The sequence below is a fragment of the Kogia breviceps genome, chromosome 10 (genome assembly GCF_026419965.1).
Source record: "Kogia breviceps isolate mKogBre1 chromosome 10, mKogBre1 haplotype 1, whole genome shotgun sequence".
In the NCBI taxonomy this organism is placed as follows: domain Eukaryota; kingdom Metazoa; phylum Chordata; class Mammalia; order Artiodactyla; family Physeteridae; genus Kogia; species Kogia breviceps.
The window spans coordinates 107,196,724-107,212,487 of NC_081319.1; the positions used below are offsets into that span (position 1 = coordinate 107,196,724).

At 41.8% G+C, this 15,764-nt stretch overlaps 1 protein-coding gene across 11 annotated transcripts in view; it reads left to right on the plus strand.

Moving 5' to 3' along the window:
- EXOC2 (exocyst complex component 2) overlaps positions 1–15,764 on the plus strand; it is a 151,877-nt gene that overhangs the window by 23,877 nt on the left and 112,236 nt on the right. For all 11 annotated transcript variants that reach the window (XM_059078060.2, XM_067006858.1, XM_067006857.1 and 8 more), the window contains exons 2-4: positions 6,478–6,637; positions 10,616–10,792; positions 12,775–12,901. In XM_059078060.2, coding sequence (XP_058934043.1) covers positions 6,520–6,637; positions 10,616–10,792; positions 12,775–12,901 — 422 coding nt within the window. In that variant the 5' untranslated portion in view covers positions 6,478–6,519. The remainder of the gene's footprint in view (positions 1–6,477; positions 6,638–10,615; positions 10,793–12,774; positions 12,902–15,764) is intronic.

The following is a 15,764-nucleotide window of genomic DNA, read 5'->3' on the forward strand; positions in this document are numbered from 1 at the left end:
GATCATCTTTTCGTTTTGACGATGGTTTCCTTTGCTGTGCAAGAGCTTCTCAGTTTGATGTAGTCCATTTGTTTATTTTTGCTTTTGTTTCCCTTGTCTGAGAAGACAGATGCAAAAAAATATTGCTAAGACCAGTGTGAAAGAGTGCACTTCCTATGTTTTCGTACATTTAGGTCTTTAATCCATTTTGAGGTTTTGTTTATGATGTGAGAAAATGTTGTAATTTCGTTCATTTGCATGTAGCTGTCCAGTTTTCCCAACACCATTTATTGAAGAGGCTGTCTTTCCCCCATCTTACAGTCTTGCCTCCTTTATCATAAACAACCATGGGTATATTTCTGGGCTCTCTATTCTGTTCCATTGATATGTGTGTCTGTTTTTATGCCAGTACCATGCTATTTTGATTACTGTAGCTTTATAGTATAGTCTCAAGTCAGGGAGCATGATTCCTCCATCTCTGGTCTTCATTCTCAAGATTGTTTTGGCTATTCGGGGTCTTTTGTGGTCCCATACGAATTTTAGGATTGTTTGTTCTAGTTCTGTGACAAATGTCATGGATAATTTGATAGGAATGGCATTAAAGCTGTAGATTGCTGTGGGTAGTACAGACATTTTAACAATATTCTTTCTGAACATATCCAGGAACATGGGATATCTTTCCATTTCTTTGTATCATCTTCAGTTTCCTTCATGAATGCTTTATAGTTTTCAGAGTATTGGTCTTTCACCTCCTTGGTTAAGTTTCTTCCTAGGTATTTTATTCTTTTGGGTGTGGTTTATAAATAGGATTATTTTCTTTCTTTCTCTTATAGTTCATTATTAGTGTTTAGCAACACAACAGATTTCTGTATGATTCCTTTTTAGCAAATCTGTAACCCTGTTTGGTGCCTAACAGGTTTTAAGCATGGAGTATGTTCTTAGGCTAAGAGCCAGTATGCAACAATTTGCAGCTCATCTAAGTGTACCTATGTATATATGTGAAATTCCCAATACAGTACTCTGCTGCTGTCAGCCTTTATCATTTGTCCATTTGTATCATTTAATCCTTTATTATCAGTGTGCTTGGGCGAGGATATTGCCTTTAAAAATGACTTATTCTGTGTCTGCAACAATTTTCCTTACATGAGTAAGTAATAGCTACTTTACCTCCTGTCTCTGTCATTCCGCTTTCAGAAGATAAAATTAGCTAGTGGTGTGTAATTTTAGGGTAGGTTCTTTCACTTTTTATTTCTTACCTCTTTCATTATCTTATATGGCTGTATAATGTAAATGCTGGATATTGTTTTAATTAAAAAATGAGGCTTATGACAGGAAAGTCAGACTTTTGTTAACCTCTCTTCAGTGTGTTTATATAAGAAAGATCTTATGACAGAATTTCAAAGACTATTGCGTTATTGCATTTGGAAAATCCTTTTGAGGAAAATGTATAGGCACTTAATGACAACTCTAGATGAAACTTTTCCTTCAAAAATACCCTTGTTAATTCGGTGTGAGTTGTGCAACTGAGCATGTTCAGAAACTAAATTCTCTTTTCTTAAGGCTTAGACTTTTTCCTGAGAGTGATGATAATGCATTTCATTTATTTGTGATTTTAAATGTAAGAACGTTACCTATAATGCAGGATGTTTCTAAGTGGAGGTGGGTTGAAAAGAGACATCTCTTTCCAGAATTCATTCCACAGATAATTACTGAGTGTGTATTTTGTGGGTAGGTACTGTGGTGTGCGTTGTGGACGTTGTAGTGTAAAAAGTAGATATTCTTACATTTGTAAGTTAAATGGCTCACTGATCTTCCTGATATAATGGTTTGTCCATGCTTGGGGATATGTAGGTGATGCTTCATGGTAAGGAAATGCCATTTAATTTTTGCATATGAACCAATATAATGAACACTGGATTTTCAGCTGCCTTTGATGTGTATATCTGGAACAGAGCTGTACTTTTCAATCATAAATAAGAAAATAGATCATAGTTTTTGATTCATGACTCTGCATAGTGGCCCAGGCATTACCTGTTATTACCAGACACTACTTTGTTTTACTTGGAGAAACTTTGAGGATAACACAGGTAAGATTTATGATCCTCTGTAAACGCCTTCAAAAGAGATTTGGAAAATTGGGAGTAAATTGAAAGTGTCGTGTCCTAATTGTGTGTGCGTGTGTGTATGTGTGCGTGCGTGCCCTTTTTAAATTTTGAGACCAGAAGTATTCTAATTTCAATTCTATTTCACAGCAGGATGAGCCAGTGCCCCCAGCCATGTAAGAAACACCTAAGGTTCTTAGATTGTGACTATCAGAGACACATATGACCTAGTAAGATGCAGGATGCTCTAAAGGGAAGAGCGGTATCAGACTCCTGTGAGTCAGGAAACCAAGGGTCTGGTCTGTTTTACAACGAATTGGGTGTTTGACCTTGAAAACGGTCTAACCCTAACCCTGGGTAGTACTGCCATCTTAACAATATTAAGTCTTCCTGTCCACATCTTTCAGTTTATTTAGGTCTTTAATTTCTTTCAACTTTTTTTTTTTTTTTTTTTTTTTTTTTCGGTACGTGGGCCTCTCACTGTTGTGGCCTCTCCCGTTGCGGAGCACAGGCTCCAGATGCGCAGGCTCGGCGGCCATGGCTCACGGGCCTAGCTGCTCCGCGGCATGTGGGATCTTCCCGGACCGGGGCACGAACCCGTGTGCCCTGCATTGGCAGGTGGACTCTCAACCACTGCACCACCAGGGAAGCCCATTTCAACATTTTAAAATAATTTTCAAAGTACAAGTTTTGCACTTTTGTAAAATTCATTCCTGAGTATTTTATTCTTTTTGATGCTATTGTATACAAGTGTCTTTTAAACTTTTTTTTTTTGTTTTTTCATGTGTCTACCTAATACCTCTCCCCATCCCTATTCTCTACCCCTTGTACCTCTTTGTCCTATTTTAATTCCAGTATTCCATTGATACCATGAACATTCAGAAAACATTTTTTCAACTTCTGTCAGCAGTCATCTGGCATGTTTATTTTGTGTCAAGTACTGTATGACAGGTATTAGAAAAGTAGAGTTGATTAAATATTATGTGTTTTCAATGAGGAGATACAGACTTGGTGTCTCAGATGTAACACTTATGTAACAGAAGTTTTATAGAAGGAGGAGGGATCAGGGAGACTTGTTAGAGAAGGTAACAGTTAAGCTTGACTTTGAAATATTGGTAAGGATTTAACAAACTTGGAAAGTCTTTCTATTTAGTCGAAATAAGGTAAATGAAATCAGGAAGGCATAAAAAGTACCTGATGGTTCTTAAGAGGTGAGTGGGCTTGTGTGGTTAGTGTCAGATGGGTGAGGGAAATGACTGAGGATGGCCTAGGGGTGTAGAAGAGTCTGATGGTGACAGGTTTTAATAAGATGATAAGGATGTCGTGGGGACTGGAGACCACTGAGCAGTGGGGGAGATGTTTTTTTAAATCAGGAATGATGATTAGATCTGTAGTTTGGAGAATTGACTCCGGTGTTTGCTGAGGGAGGATTGCAGCGAAGGGATAACGGGCAGAGTGACCAGTTAGGAGCTGCCGGGCTTCAGTATCCAGGGAGACAAGCAGTCGACCTTGGACTCTGCCAGGGGATTCTGTTTGATTCAGGGGGTGTGATGGAGAGGGAGGGGAGTTCAAGATAATCTTGGGTTGCCTCATTTGGCTTATTAGACGAATGGTATCCTCCTGTGGTTCTTCGCTTTTTGCTGCTTTTGTTGTTTTGCTGTTTTAATTGCGTTAAACGAGTTTACATAGGCATGATTGAACTCAGTCTCCAGCCCCCTCCCCTTTCTCAGAGGAGGCCAAGCTGATGGCACCTGGCTCAGAACCCCAGCCCTCTAATCACAGGGTTGCTGTCTCTGGTTTGGCAGTCCTGGTACTGGGCTGTCAGGAGCACTGTGGACGCACGGTACTGAGGGTCATGAAGAGCCAAGACACTCCTTGGATTTTGAGTCTCCCTCCCAGAAACCAGGGACAAAGGTCTGTCACCTCTTTATTATCCAGCACAGCCCAGACTCGTTTAGCTCACTTTGCCAGCACACACTTCCATGTTTGCAGATTCTGTGGCTAATCTGCCAATATCTGGATAGTCACTTCTGGATAAAAGTTAAAACTCCCTCCCCCTCTTCCCAGATACACATCTGCCTATTTGCAGCCTTATTACCACTGGTTAAACCAGCAGTCAGTTCTTACATTAACAGGACAATATAAATCTTTTTTCTTTTGCCTCTTTTGGAAGTTTCAAGAGCTGTTTTTCTTGGATTGATTCCTTTTCATGGCATCCTGTTCTTTTAGGCATAAAAGAGTTTTCTCCTTCTGCAGATATTTATTTGGGGGTCAGAGTTTACAGTACTTTTGAAGTGTGTGTGTGTGTGTGTGTGTGTGTGTGTGTGTGTGTGTGAGAGAGAGAGAGAGAGAGAGAGAGAGAGAGAGAGAGAGAGAGAGAGTGTGTTTCCTGTTATTCACTGTGTTAATTTGCTGGGGCTGCCATAACAAAGACCATAGGCTGAAACAACAGACATGTGTTTTCTCATGATCTGGGGGCTCGAAGTCCAAGATCAAGGTGTGGGCAGGGCTGGTTTCTCCCGAGGCCTCCCTACTTGGCTTGGAGATGCCACCTTCTCCCCGTGTCCTCACGTAGTCCCTCTATGTGTGTCTGTGTCCTCATCTCCTAGTCGTATAAGGACACTGGTCCTGTGGGATCAGCACCCATCCTAGTGACCTCATTTTACCTTAACCACCTCTTTAAAGTCCCGATCTCTAAATACAGTCACATTCTGAGGTCCTGGATTAGTACTTCAGCGTAATTTGCAGGGAAGCACTTTAGCCCGTAGCCTTTTCTCTGTTTCCTCTGTATCTTTTTTTTCTTTAATTTTTAAATTTTTTAAAAATTTATTTGTTTTTTTTTTTATTTTTGGCTGCGTCGGGTCTTCCTTGCTGTGCACGGGCTTCCTCTAGTTGCTGCGAGCGGGGCTGCTCTTCATTGTGGTGCGTGGGCTCCTCATTGCCGTGGCTTCTCTTGTTGCGGAGCACAGGCTCTAGGCATGTGGGCTTCAGTAGTTATGGCACGTGGGCTCAGTAGCTGTGGCTCGCGGGCTCTAGAGCGCAGGCTCAGTAGTTGTGCACGGGCTTAGTTGCTCCGCGACATGTGGGATCTTTCCGGGCCAGGGCTTGAACCCATGTCCCTTGCATTGGCAGGTGGATTCTTAACTACTGCGCCACCAGGGAAGCCCTGGATCTTTTTTTAAAAATTTGACTTTCATCTCTCGCTCACGTATTCCTTGACCACCTTACAATCTTTGTCCTTGTGCCTTTTAGGATGAGGTTGTGACAGCTGCATGTTTAGTCTGTGCATGGGCAGAGTTGGTCTGTATATGCTTTTCCTTGGGTGATGTGGCTGCAAGTAGTCCTTTCTGGGAGGACCCTTCCATGTTAGAGTCTTCGGTTCTCTCTTTCCAGGGCTCCTTAGTTTCTCCAGAGTGATTCTTGTTACCTGGACAGAGTGGAGTTGGGTGAGAGGGTTGGCACCCTCCTCTCTGTGCCTGGTGTCTGTCCCTCAGTCCTGGTCCCTTCTGTTTGGTGTTGTGAGAGATTGAACTGATCTGGCTGACGGTGGGGTGAAGGCAGGGGCCACTGTTTAACTTCCCTCTGTGAAGAGACAGACAACCAGCAGCTGTTTTTCTCTGAACCCACCCTTCTCTCGTCTTCTGGAGCATCTAAAGCCTTGAGCACTTGAGAGGAGTTCTGTGGGTTTATTAGTGAGGTTTTCTCATTTCCTGGTTGCCTGCTGTGCACTTGGTGCTCTGCTCTGTTCGGGTTATGTACCTGATCTTTGTTGTAGCCCTATGGAAGGTTCTATCACTGGCCGCAGTGTCCGTATATGAAAACAGAGGTTTGGAGTGGAATTAGAGCACCAAGACTAGAGCGCAGGGCATCTGAACTCAGAAGCTGCACTTCTGCCGGCTCTGTACTGGGACAGTTAGCAAGTCTCTGCTCCTGTCTGCGTGTCGAAAATGTGAGTGTATTGATTTCAACACATTTAAAAGAGTTGCTACACTAAGTCTAATACAAAAATAAAATGAAATTCAGTACACCTATAAGAATGGAGATGTTCTTTAATTTTATGAATCTGATTAGTTCAGAATGTGCTCCTTCAGGAGCTTCCAGCATATACTTTGGGTGCAACAGGTGGTGGCATGCAGCTCAGGGGGACCTTAGGTTCTGTCTGTCCTTGCATCAGAAGTTTATGTTCCTGATGTCTCCCTCCCAGTACTAGCTAGTGTCCTTAGTCACCTTCATGTGCAGGAATTGTTGGCAGACAGGCTAACTGACAGCTAAAAAAACCCAGCGCTGTATGTTTGCAGAATACTGCTGTGTTTTGGTACTGAATGTCTAGTTCTGGCGTTTCTAGTTGCTGCTCATCGCAGTTGGCACTAACCCTTTTTTCCTTTCTCTTCTACAGATTACTTCTGTAGCTTGACCTCTACTTTCCTCAACAAGCAGAATGTCTCGATCACGACAACCCCCTCTTGTGACAGGCATCTCTCCAAATGAAGGAATCCCGTGGACGAAGGTCACGATTAGGGGAGAAAACCTGGGGACTGGGTCAGCTGACCTCATAGGTAAGGGCAGGGACGATGTTGTGTGTTCATGGTGAATGCATTTTTATGTTGGGCAACTGAGGCAAGATATACTATTTTGAAATAGTGAAGGTGATAGAAAAACACCCCTGAGGTCTGTACAGGATGATCTGAATAGAAATGAAAGAATTATTTGGTTTTCTGATTTTTCTGTTAAAATCATTATTTTGTCAGATCTTGCCTGTATTGTCTTCCACCTGGTCCTTGAGAAAGTCCCCCACAGCCCAGGTTTGCCTCCTTTCCTCGGGGTCGGCCTCTCCTGCCAAGACTGCCAAAACAGCCGCCCAGCTCTTCTGGCCTCCCCTCATACGGCTGTCTGTTCTTCTCAAGTGCCGGGTGAACTAGGCCTCTTCTCTTCCTTATTGCTCTCGGAACCAAATCTAAACTCCCTCCACCCAGAGGAGCCTGTGCGCTCTGCCCGGCCGCACCCTGGGACCTGTGGGCACTTGTCTGCACCCGATGCCCACTGGGGCGGGACCACCGAGCCTCCAGACTTAACAGCCACAGGCTCTCTGCAAACTCATGCCCACCCATGGTTTTCATTAGGCTCCCCTAATGTTTACATATTTCGAGCAAGCTACATTTTAGTTTTTAGGATCAGTTTATGCTGTTTATCTTTTTAAGCCCAAGGACGCGAGCGATAGTACACTCTGCGTCCACTTGGCACTGCATAAGTGTTTTGATCTTGGTTTGCCGTGTACCCCCTTCTTCTGGGGGAGACCCTTTCCTGCTGGTTATTTCATTATTCTGGTCTGTCAGTGGTTCTCACCTGGCTTGTCTTCATCTTCTCTAGAACTTAAAAAAATGCTCTTGCCTTAGCTGCTAAGTCTCAGTCTCTAAAGATGGAGCCTCATCATTGCTTTTTTAAAAACACAGATGAGTGTCAAACACTGCCAGGATAGAGAGCAAACCATAAATATCAGTGTGTGGTCAGTTTGGGTTATTTTCATGTGAACTCTGCATGAGGGTGTGCAGATGCATTCAGAATAAGGAAGGAAGGCACCTCAGTATGTGCTGCTGAATGTGTATTCTGATTTCCCACACAGAGATTGTGAGTTGGAGCTTGGTTTTCTTGCATTATAGCTGCTGGTTGACACGTTGTATTTTGGCCATCCAGAAATCCCTTGGAAAAGAGAAAGTTGATTAGAGCTGGGCACCATGTATAATTACTGAGTCTTGCCCTCCCCAGCTGGTTCTTTTCACTAGTGTTGCTTAACTATGTCTCATTTTATACTGTTTTCTCTAGCTACAGTTTTTGATTCTTCAGTAACCAAAACTTAAGTTTATTATCCTTATGAAGGTAGTCTTTCTTATCCTATGTCTTGGTTCTTGACAAAGCTCATTCCAGGTTGTTCTTTATCCAAAGTGGAAAAATCCCTAGAATTCATGGAAATAGACCATCTAGGCAGAGGTTCAGTTTAACCGGCAGTCACTGAGCCCTCACACGTGACTGCTGCCCGTCTGTGTGGATGCTGATCTCGCTTTAGCTTCAGGCAGTGCGATTCCTGTTTGACTGAGTGCGCACGACTTTTATAAACCTGCTAGTTCAGCTTTCAGCCTGCCCACGTATTGCCAAGAAACCACTTTTTAAAAAAGCAAACTTAGCTTACTAAATAATTTAAGCATTTTTATAACTCCGGTGACATCTACACTAGCCAAGTAAAATACTACAAAAACACTTTATTTGGAATTCTACAAGTTACTTTAAAAAAAAAAGATGTTACATTTCATGAAGCAGATTTCCTCTTCCTAGCAAAACATGTTTAAGAAATAGATCGTATGATCTTATTTAATTTCCATGCATTTAAAATGATCTGTTTAAATCTATGTTTTAAATTATATGGTGATTATTAACTTTTTTAGTTAAAATACAGAACAGATATTAAATCTGAGGAAGCTCGATAGCAGCTACAACGAGATGAATAAACTGTTATTCTGGGTGCTTTTTCCGAAAGTTGCATCATCATGGATATCATACATGTTTGCTCATCTGAACATGTTTTTAAGATTTTATGTCTGTATATATCTGAAATCTCCCATTTCTCAGTTTTAATCGTAAGATAGCTCCCCAGCAGGGGACTTATATTAGGAACTTTAATACATTAAGTCCTGACATTGGGTTGCGTTATTTCCTTTCTAAAGTTAGTATTTAAATCACTAAAATCTTTTTGATATTGTAAAATTTAAAAATATCAAGTTATGTATTGACCTGGAGTGATATTGAAATATATACCATCTATAACTAAACAGTTCATAAATTAAAACATTTCCCATTTATATAAAAAAATACATAGACTGATTTATGTGTACATAAAAATTATTTGAGCACTGTATGTATTGAAGTGTTTCACAGGCTTACCTTGGAGATGGAGAGGAGTTCCGGGGGGTGCTTTCAACCTCTTAAATGGCTTAAATTTTTCATAATAAAAATTGAGTATCAAGAAAACGAACAAACACTCCCGTTTTGAAAAATAATTTTGAATTATGAATGCATTTTAAAATGTGTAAATGTCATTACACATTTAAAAAGCCAATGGAAAACTTGGTCCTAAAGGAACTTTGAAGTGCTCTCATTAGAAAAACTGAATTCCTTACATGAATAAATAGTAATAGATGTCTTAGGGAAATCTCTGAAATTAATTATTTCAATAAACGTCTTTAAAATGGAGTTGTTTTTATTCCTTTATGGTTAATATAACATTCTTACTAAATAGTGCTTTAGGTTGTAACAAAAGATGACTTGAATCCCTCCCTACATTTTTTCAACCGAATTTGGCATAAGTTGAGGTGTTCCTGGTATCTGATTTAAAAAAAAAACAGGGCTTCCCTGGTGGCGCAGTGGTTGAGAGTCCGCCTGCCGATGCAGGGGACACGGGATCATGCCCCGGTCCGGGAGGATCCCACATGCCGCGGAACGGCTGGGCCTACACATCCAGAGCCTGTGCTCCGCGACAGGAGAGGCCACAACAGTGAGAGGCCTGTGTACCGCAAAAAAACCCCCGCCAAAAAACCTTGCATTTGCTAAACTGGACTGCCAACCAGTATCAAAAGTTAAATGATGAGAAAAGAAGGTGCGAGTGTCTGGGTGTTTGCTGAATACACTTCAGTCTGTTTTCTCCATGAATGTTTATCACATTGGTCTCTGTTTTGCAGAAATGCATGTGGTGGGATGGTGGTCCTCTGCCTGGGGCCACGTCTTCCCTGTCTGCATCACAGTTTATGTGGGTCTGGGCAGAGATGCCAGGAGTGGGCTGAGATTTTGGGAGCAGAGTGTAGTACAACGATAGGACCATGAAGGAAATATTAAGGCAGCGTGGACCGCCGTTGCAGGAGTGATATGCAGGCATGAAAAGTGCACTAGTAATCCAGTAATGCCTGAGAACTGTTACTGATTGAACAGACTTCAGGCTCTGCTTAACATAAACTACCAACTTTAGTTCATTCTATAATATCATGTATAATTGAACACTAGGAAAAGTATGTGCGGATTATTTTCAGGAAGATGATAAATATTTTTTTTAGGGAATGATGTACACATTTATTAATACACTTTAGAGCTTTATAGCACTAACTTGGACTTCTAAAAATAACAATAATTTCCTTTCTAATACCTATGAAAGCAACCTAAGATTCTCATAGTTAAGTAATCTGGAGTGCCTAGACATTATTATGGTTATTATTTTCTAATTCCGATGATGTTTGAAGAAACTTTAATCTAAAAGAAGTCTTAAATATTAGAGGAAAAAACAGACAAATTCAGTAGAGACAGTCGTTTATTTGCAAATAATATTGGGTATATTCAAGAATAGAAATAACTAAGTGATGAACCAGGAAATGCTATTTCTAGTTCTGTTTTTCAGTTCATGGAAAAGGCCTGGCGATACTAACAGAAGAATTGTCTTTTCATGAAATAGCCGTTCTTTTGGACTTTGTTATATGCATGCATGCTTTTACTTTCAGGTCTGACAATTTGTGGGCATAATTGCCTTCTGACAGCAGAGTGGATGTCTGCGAGTAAAATCGTATGTCGCGTGGGACAGGCCAAGAACGACAAAGGAGACATTATTGTCACAACCAAGTCAGGTGGCAAAGGAACCTCCACAGTCTCCTTCAAGCTGCTCAGACCTGAGAAAATAGGTATCATCTCCCATGACTTTACTCTAAAGAAGAAAATAAAAGTGGGTTTTGTTTTTTAAAATTCACAACTGGTAAATTAGTATAAAATTTACTTACTCTCATATGTCATTAACTTAGATTCAGTTTATGTTTATTTTTTCAGGAATGGGATATTGGTTAAAGTTTGCATTACTTTTGAAAAGGCAGTTAGCTGAGCTAACGGTAAACCCTAAGGATGATAATCATTAGAAGAACTTTTGTTCTGTCCTGTATAAAATCTGTTCATTTAACATGTCGAAATGCCAATTTTAGTTTCTTGATCTTGAATACAATAATTGCATTTCTTGCTGTGATACAGATAAGATTTGAGGTGAAATACATACCTGGTTTGGCCAAATTAGCCAGTAATGCCTAAATAGTGTTCCGTTTTCCTTCACTTTCTGTGTCCTTTGAGGCCCCGACAAGATGTTGCCCACCTAGGTGTGCCTCTGGCCTCCAAACTAGAAACCACACTCTTCTTGTGTCCTAGAGCCCCTCCTATGCTCCCTTTGTGCCCTTAACCTGTGCTTCCTCAGCCTTCGGGCAAAGAGCTTGGTCTGAGAAGCCGGGACTCTGATCCCAAGAGCAGCCAGCTGTGGGTGGAGTCACAGAATCACCTACCTCAGAGGATTAAATGAGTTAGAACATTGGAGAAAGTGCTTAGCATAGGTCCTCACACAAACTAAGGGCTCCATAAATTAGTGTTTTTAATTCTTCGTCTCCTGGCTCTTTATGTATATGGCATCTCCTCTGCTAAAGTAAGAATCCTGTCAGATTCATCTTTGTGGTCCTGTAATGACTTGCACATGGTCAGTACTTGATAAATATTTACACAATGTAGGACTATCACAGGCATAATTAAACCCAGGCCATACTTCTCTCATATAGAAAAGCAAAGAGTTTTGCAAATTTTGTTTTCTGTCCTGGAGCATGAAGCCTTTCTTTAGCATTATATCCTTAAATTCCTCGATTCTTTTTAATAAAAATCTGAGGAACTTAAGGGAAAACCAAAAATGGAATTTACATTTATGTACCTGTGTGTATGTAAACGTATGTACATATATATACATACAATATTCTTGTTTTTGTTTACTCACTTTTATTTAATGTCTTTGAAAACAGAACTGTGAAATTAAAGCAGGAACTTGTTTCCAGTTTTCTGGAGGAACTTAAAAACATTTTGACAGAATCCAGCATCAACTTGTATCATGTTTATACAGCAGATGAAGAAAACTTATTTGAAAGTATTGATTTAATGCTAAAACGTTCTGCCTGGGACTTAGCACAGCACAGGCTCAGGAAAGGCCTATAGACCTGAACCTGGGAGTGTCTGGGCCTGAGCTTACCCTCTGACAGAGCTTCCTTGCGTCGTCCCGGTAGACCTGTGGGTGCCCGTGTAGAGTTAGAAGGTTCACAAGGAGCCCTCTGGTCCCCCGGCCCTGTGCTCCGCTCCGCTCCCTGGCACACTGCCTAGCCTCTGTTGCGGCCCGGCCCGAGCCACAGGGAAGAGGGTACTGTTTTCAGGGGTTATATTTTGTTTTTCCTGAATATCCTGGTCATTTCCAAAACACAAGCTGTGCATTCCATGGAAGGTGTTTGATTTCTTTATATTGATATAAGGATTGTTGGGTATTTTGTTGATGTACCAAATTCACTGTACTGCTTATTATTTGTAAAATACATTTGTTTTAGTAGAACTTTTTCTCAGAGGCTTAACTTGTCTTCTGTACTGAATAATGTACAGTGCAATCAAGAGGTGTTATTTTTGCCTCTTTATAGATTTCTAGTGGTTTTAATTAAGCTTCCAGCCGTTACAAAAAAAAAAAAAACCTGGAGCCTTCAAATCTTTAAAAAATTACTGTAGCATGCATTCTGTCTTAGGTCTTTCAGCAGTAGAGCATTATGGTAAGACTGAGTGCCTGGGGAGTGTGTATCTTATCAAGGCTGTGCTCCTCATTTGGTAGGTATTTTGGATCAGTCTGCTGTGTGGGTTGATGAGATGAATTACTATGACATGCGCACTGACAGGAATAAAGGGATTCCTCCCTTGTCCCTGCGTCCTGCTAATCCACTCGGCATCGAGATTGAAAAGTGAGTACCGCCTTGCCTCCGTTGTCTTTATTTCTAGCTGCTGAAGAGTTCTGTGCGCTCAGAGTGAAGAGAGTCAGGCTCCAGGAACACCCAGGGAAGCGCAGTTGAAGACACCTCTGTTGTTGGGCGTCGGGCATCATCTCTTGGAGCTTGGTCAGCTTTGCTAGAGCGAACCTTACAATTGATTAGAACTGTTGGCAAAAACTACTTACCTCTTCAGTTTTTGAGTTTACGTTTTGTGAAGAGGAGAAGTACCCTGAAATTTTGAATAACTAGTACTTTTAATGATATGAGAATTAATGGGTTGTCTGGAGTTGGTAAGTTTAAATATTTAGATGGTACTTGAGATTAAAACAGAATTTTCCATGTGCTTGAGTTTTCAGGATATATTTGACAGTAAGTAGAACCGAGGTAGTCTTGTCATTTTGTTTACAGCCCGTACCTGTAATTCATACTTAATTCAGACTTACTTTACCAGAATTATGACAGGTAAATCTTTCAAGATGTCTTGGACCAAATCTAGAATTCCCTGTTCTTATTCCCCAGTACAGTGTTTTCATAGATTTTATAATCAGTGCCTTTATCCTTGCATCTTCCTTAGTCAGTTCACCTAACACGTTAGTTGTTTCTGACTTGTCTCTCGGCCTTAGTGACTCTGCTGGTGAAGTTACTACTGAGAGTTTCTCCAGAAGCATTTCTGCAGGTGACACATTAGGTCTGCTAATGCTTTAGCCATAGTTTTATTTTAGGTTTTTCTAGGAATGGAGAACATTGTCCACTGATCTTTATATAATTTAACCTTCAAGCCTACACTTGAAGACCATTAGTAAATCAAAAGTAAGCCACTTTTTCATCTGCTGGGGTTTGCCCTGGCTGACAGGGAGGGAGCACGTGTTTGTCTCGGGAAGTTGTCCTGTGTTGAAAAAGGCCTGGGGTTTGGCAGCTTTTAGTGAGCGGGGACTGTCCTGGGTCACAGCTGGGAAGCTCTTTGGCCAGCGTGGGTCATTCTGGAGCTGTTTTAAGGGTTTCTGTGCCCGATAAACTAAGAGTTTAAGGATCAAGAAGGTCCAGGAAAGAAAAGTAATTGCTGGGTCTTTATTTGAGCATAGTTTCCTGCATGAATGGACTTCGTGGTTGAGAGTAAACCTCTCAGTGGCCTGCTTCAGTGCCCTGGATTCGGCTTCTTTCCAAGCCCACCACAAAGGAAGTGTGGATCAGAAGGGCCCTTTGGATTGTTCTTTTGTAAGGAAGATACGGTTTTGCACCTTTGTACAAGAAGCATAGGAATATGTCGCGACTTTTGTCTGAGCCTTAGATGGAACTGTCAAAGTTAGGATTAAATTGGTTATTCACTATCATAAAACGGATTTCCTTAATTTTTAGTTTAGCATGTAACCCACCCTGCGTTTGATCTCTTTACCTCCTCACGTCCTCTCACTTTTTGATGGTCTTGATTGTTCCTGTTACCGCCGCTACTCGCACAGGGGTTCGGCTTGAACTCTCTCTTACAGCTCTTTTTCTTAATACATTTCGGGATAATCCTGAGGTAACGTTGGTAAGCAGCTGGAAGCACTAAAAGTGCCTGGCTCTTTACAAGTTGTTTTTCTTCTTCTCTGAGGCAGTCTAGTTGGGTCTGAGCCCTTCTCTCAGTTTAACTCTTGGCCCTCCCGTTACTTGCAGGCTGACTTGGAGTCTGCTCAGCTTCCTCAAGGTGCAGACGGGGCGGCCTGGGTCACGCGGCGTGTGCATTTCAGCGGTGGGGACGCTCACCTGCAGTGGGCGCTGGTGGGATGTTCGTCGTGTCACCGTGATCCCCTGCTCTTCTTACATGTGCGCTACTCAGTGCTCTGCCCCCAGGGAAGGAATCTTCTTATGACTTAGGATTTCAGGGCCGTGAATTGTATTCACATCTTAAGATAGTATTATGTACATTCAAGAAGTGCTTAAATGGTGATAAAATTTACAGTAATATTTCTTTCAAGTCGTTCCTTGAAAGTTTCAGTAATAATTTGCTCAGCCATGGAATAACTAAAGGATAGTTTTGAAACGGTAAAAGCTTGACTCTCATACAAATACAAAATGCGCACATGTAAGCTTTTATTTAATTTATTAATTAATGGGAAAACCAGTGAAATGTTAAAACCCAGTTCAGGGGGAATTCCAGAGGACAGACATAATGGGCAGTGAGGAATGCTGAAAGGTGCAGCGCCAGCCACTTCTCCTCAGCAACCAGTTGCATCTTCACCTGACAGGAATTTCTGTGCCAGGCATCCCTGGTCACCATCAACCCTCCACTTCTGCTTCTGTAACAGAGCTGCAGAGCAGAGACAAGGCACGGATGGGGGACGATCAGGGGACCCTGGGCGGGCCCTCCAGACAGTGAAAGGATGGCCAGGAATCTTTTTGCCCATTTAAAGTCTTTTGCAAGTTTTCTGGTCAAAAGGAAGAGTGGATAGACGGCTTCCCTGGTGGCGCAGTGGTTAAGAATCCGCCTGCCAATGCAGGGGGACACGGGTTCAAGCCCTGGTCCAGGTAGATCCCCCACGCCGTGGAGCAACTAAGCCCCTGTGCCACGACTACTGAGCCTGCATGCTAGAGCCCGTGAGCCACAACAAGAGAAGCCACCGCCATGAGAAGCACGTGCACCGCAATGAACAGTAGCCCCCGCTTGCCGCAACTAGAGAAGAGCCCGTGCGCAGCAACAAAGACCCAATGCAGCCAAAAATAAAATAAATAAATTTAAAAAACAACAACAGCATTCACTTAAAAAAAAAAGAGAGAGAGAGTGGATAGAGATACTAGGAAGCAAGAAAATGGAAGGTGAAGGTAGGAAAAGGTATAGAAACCAAGAAGAAGAGTATAT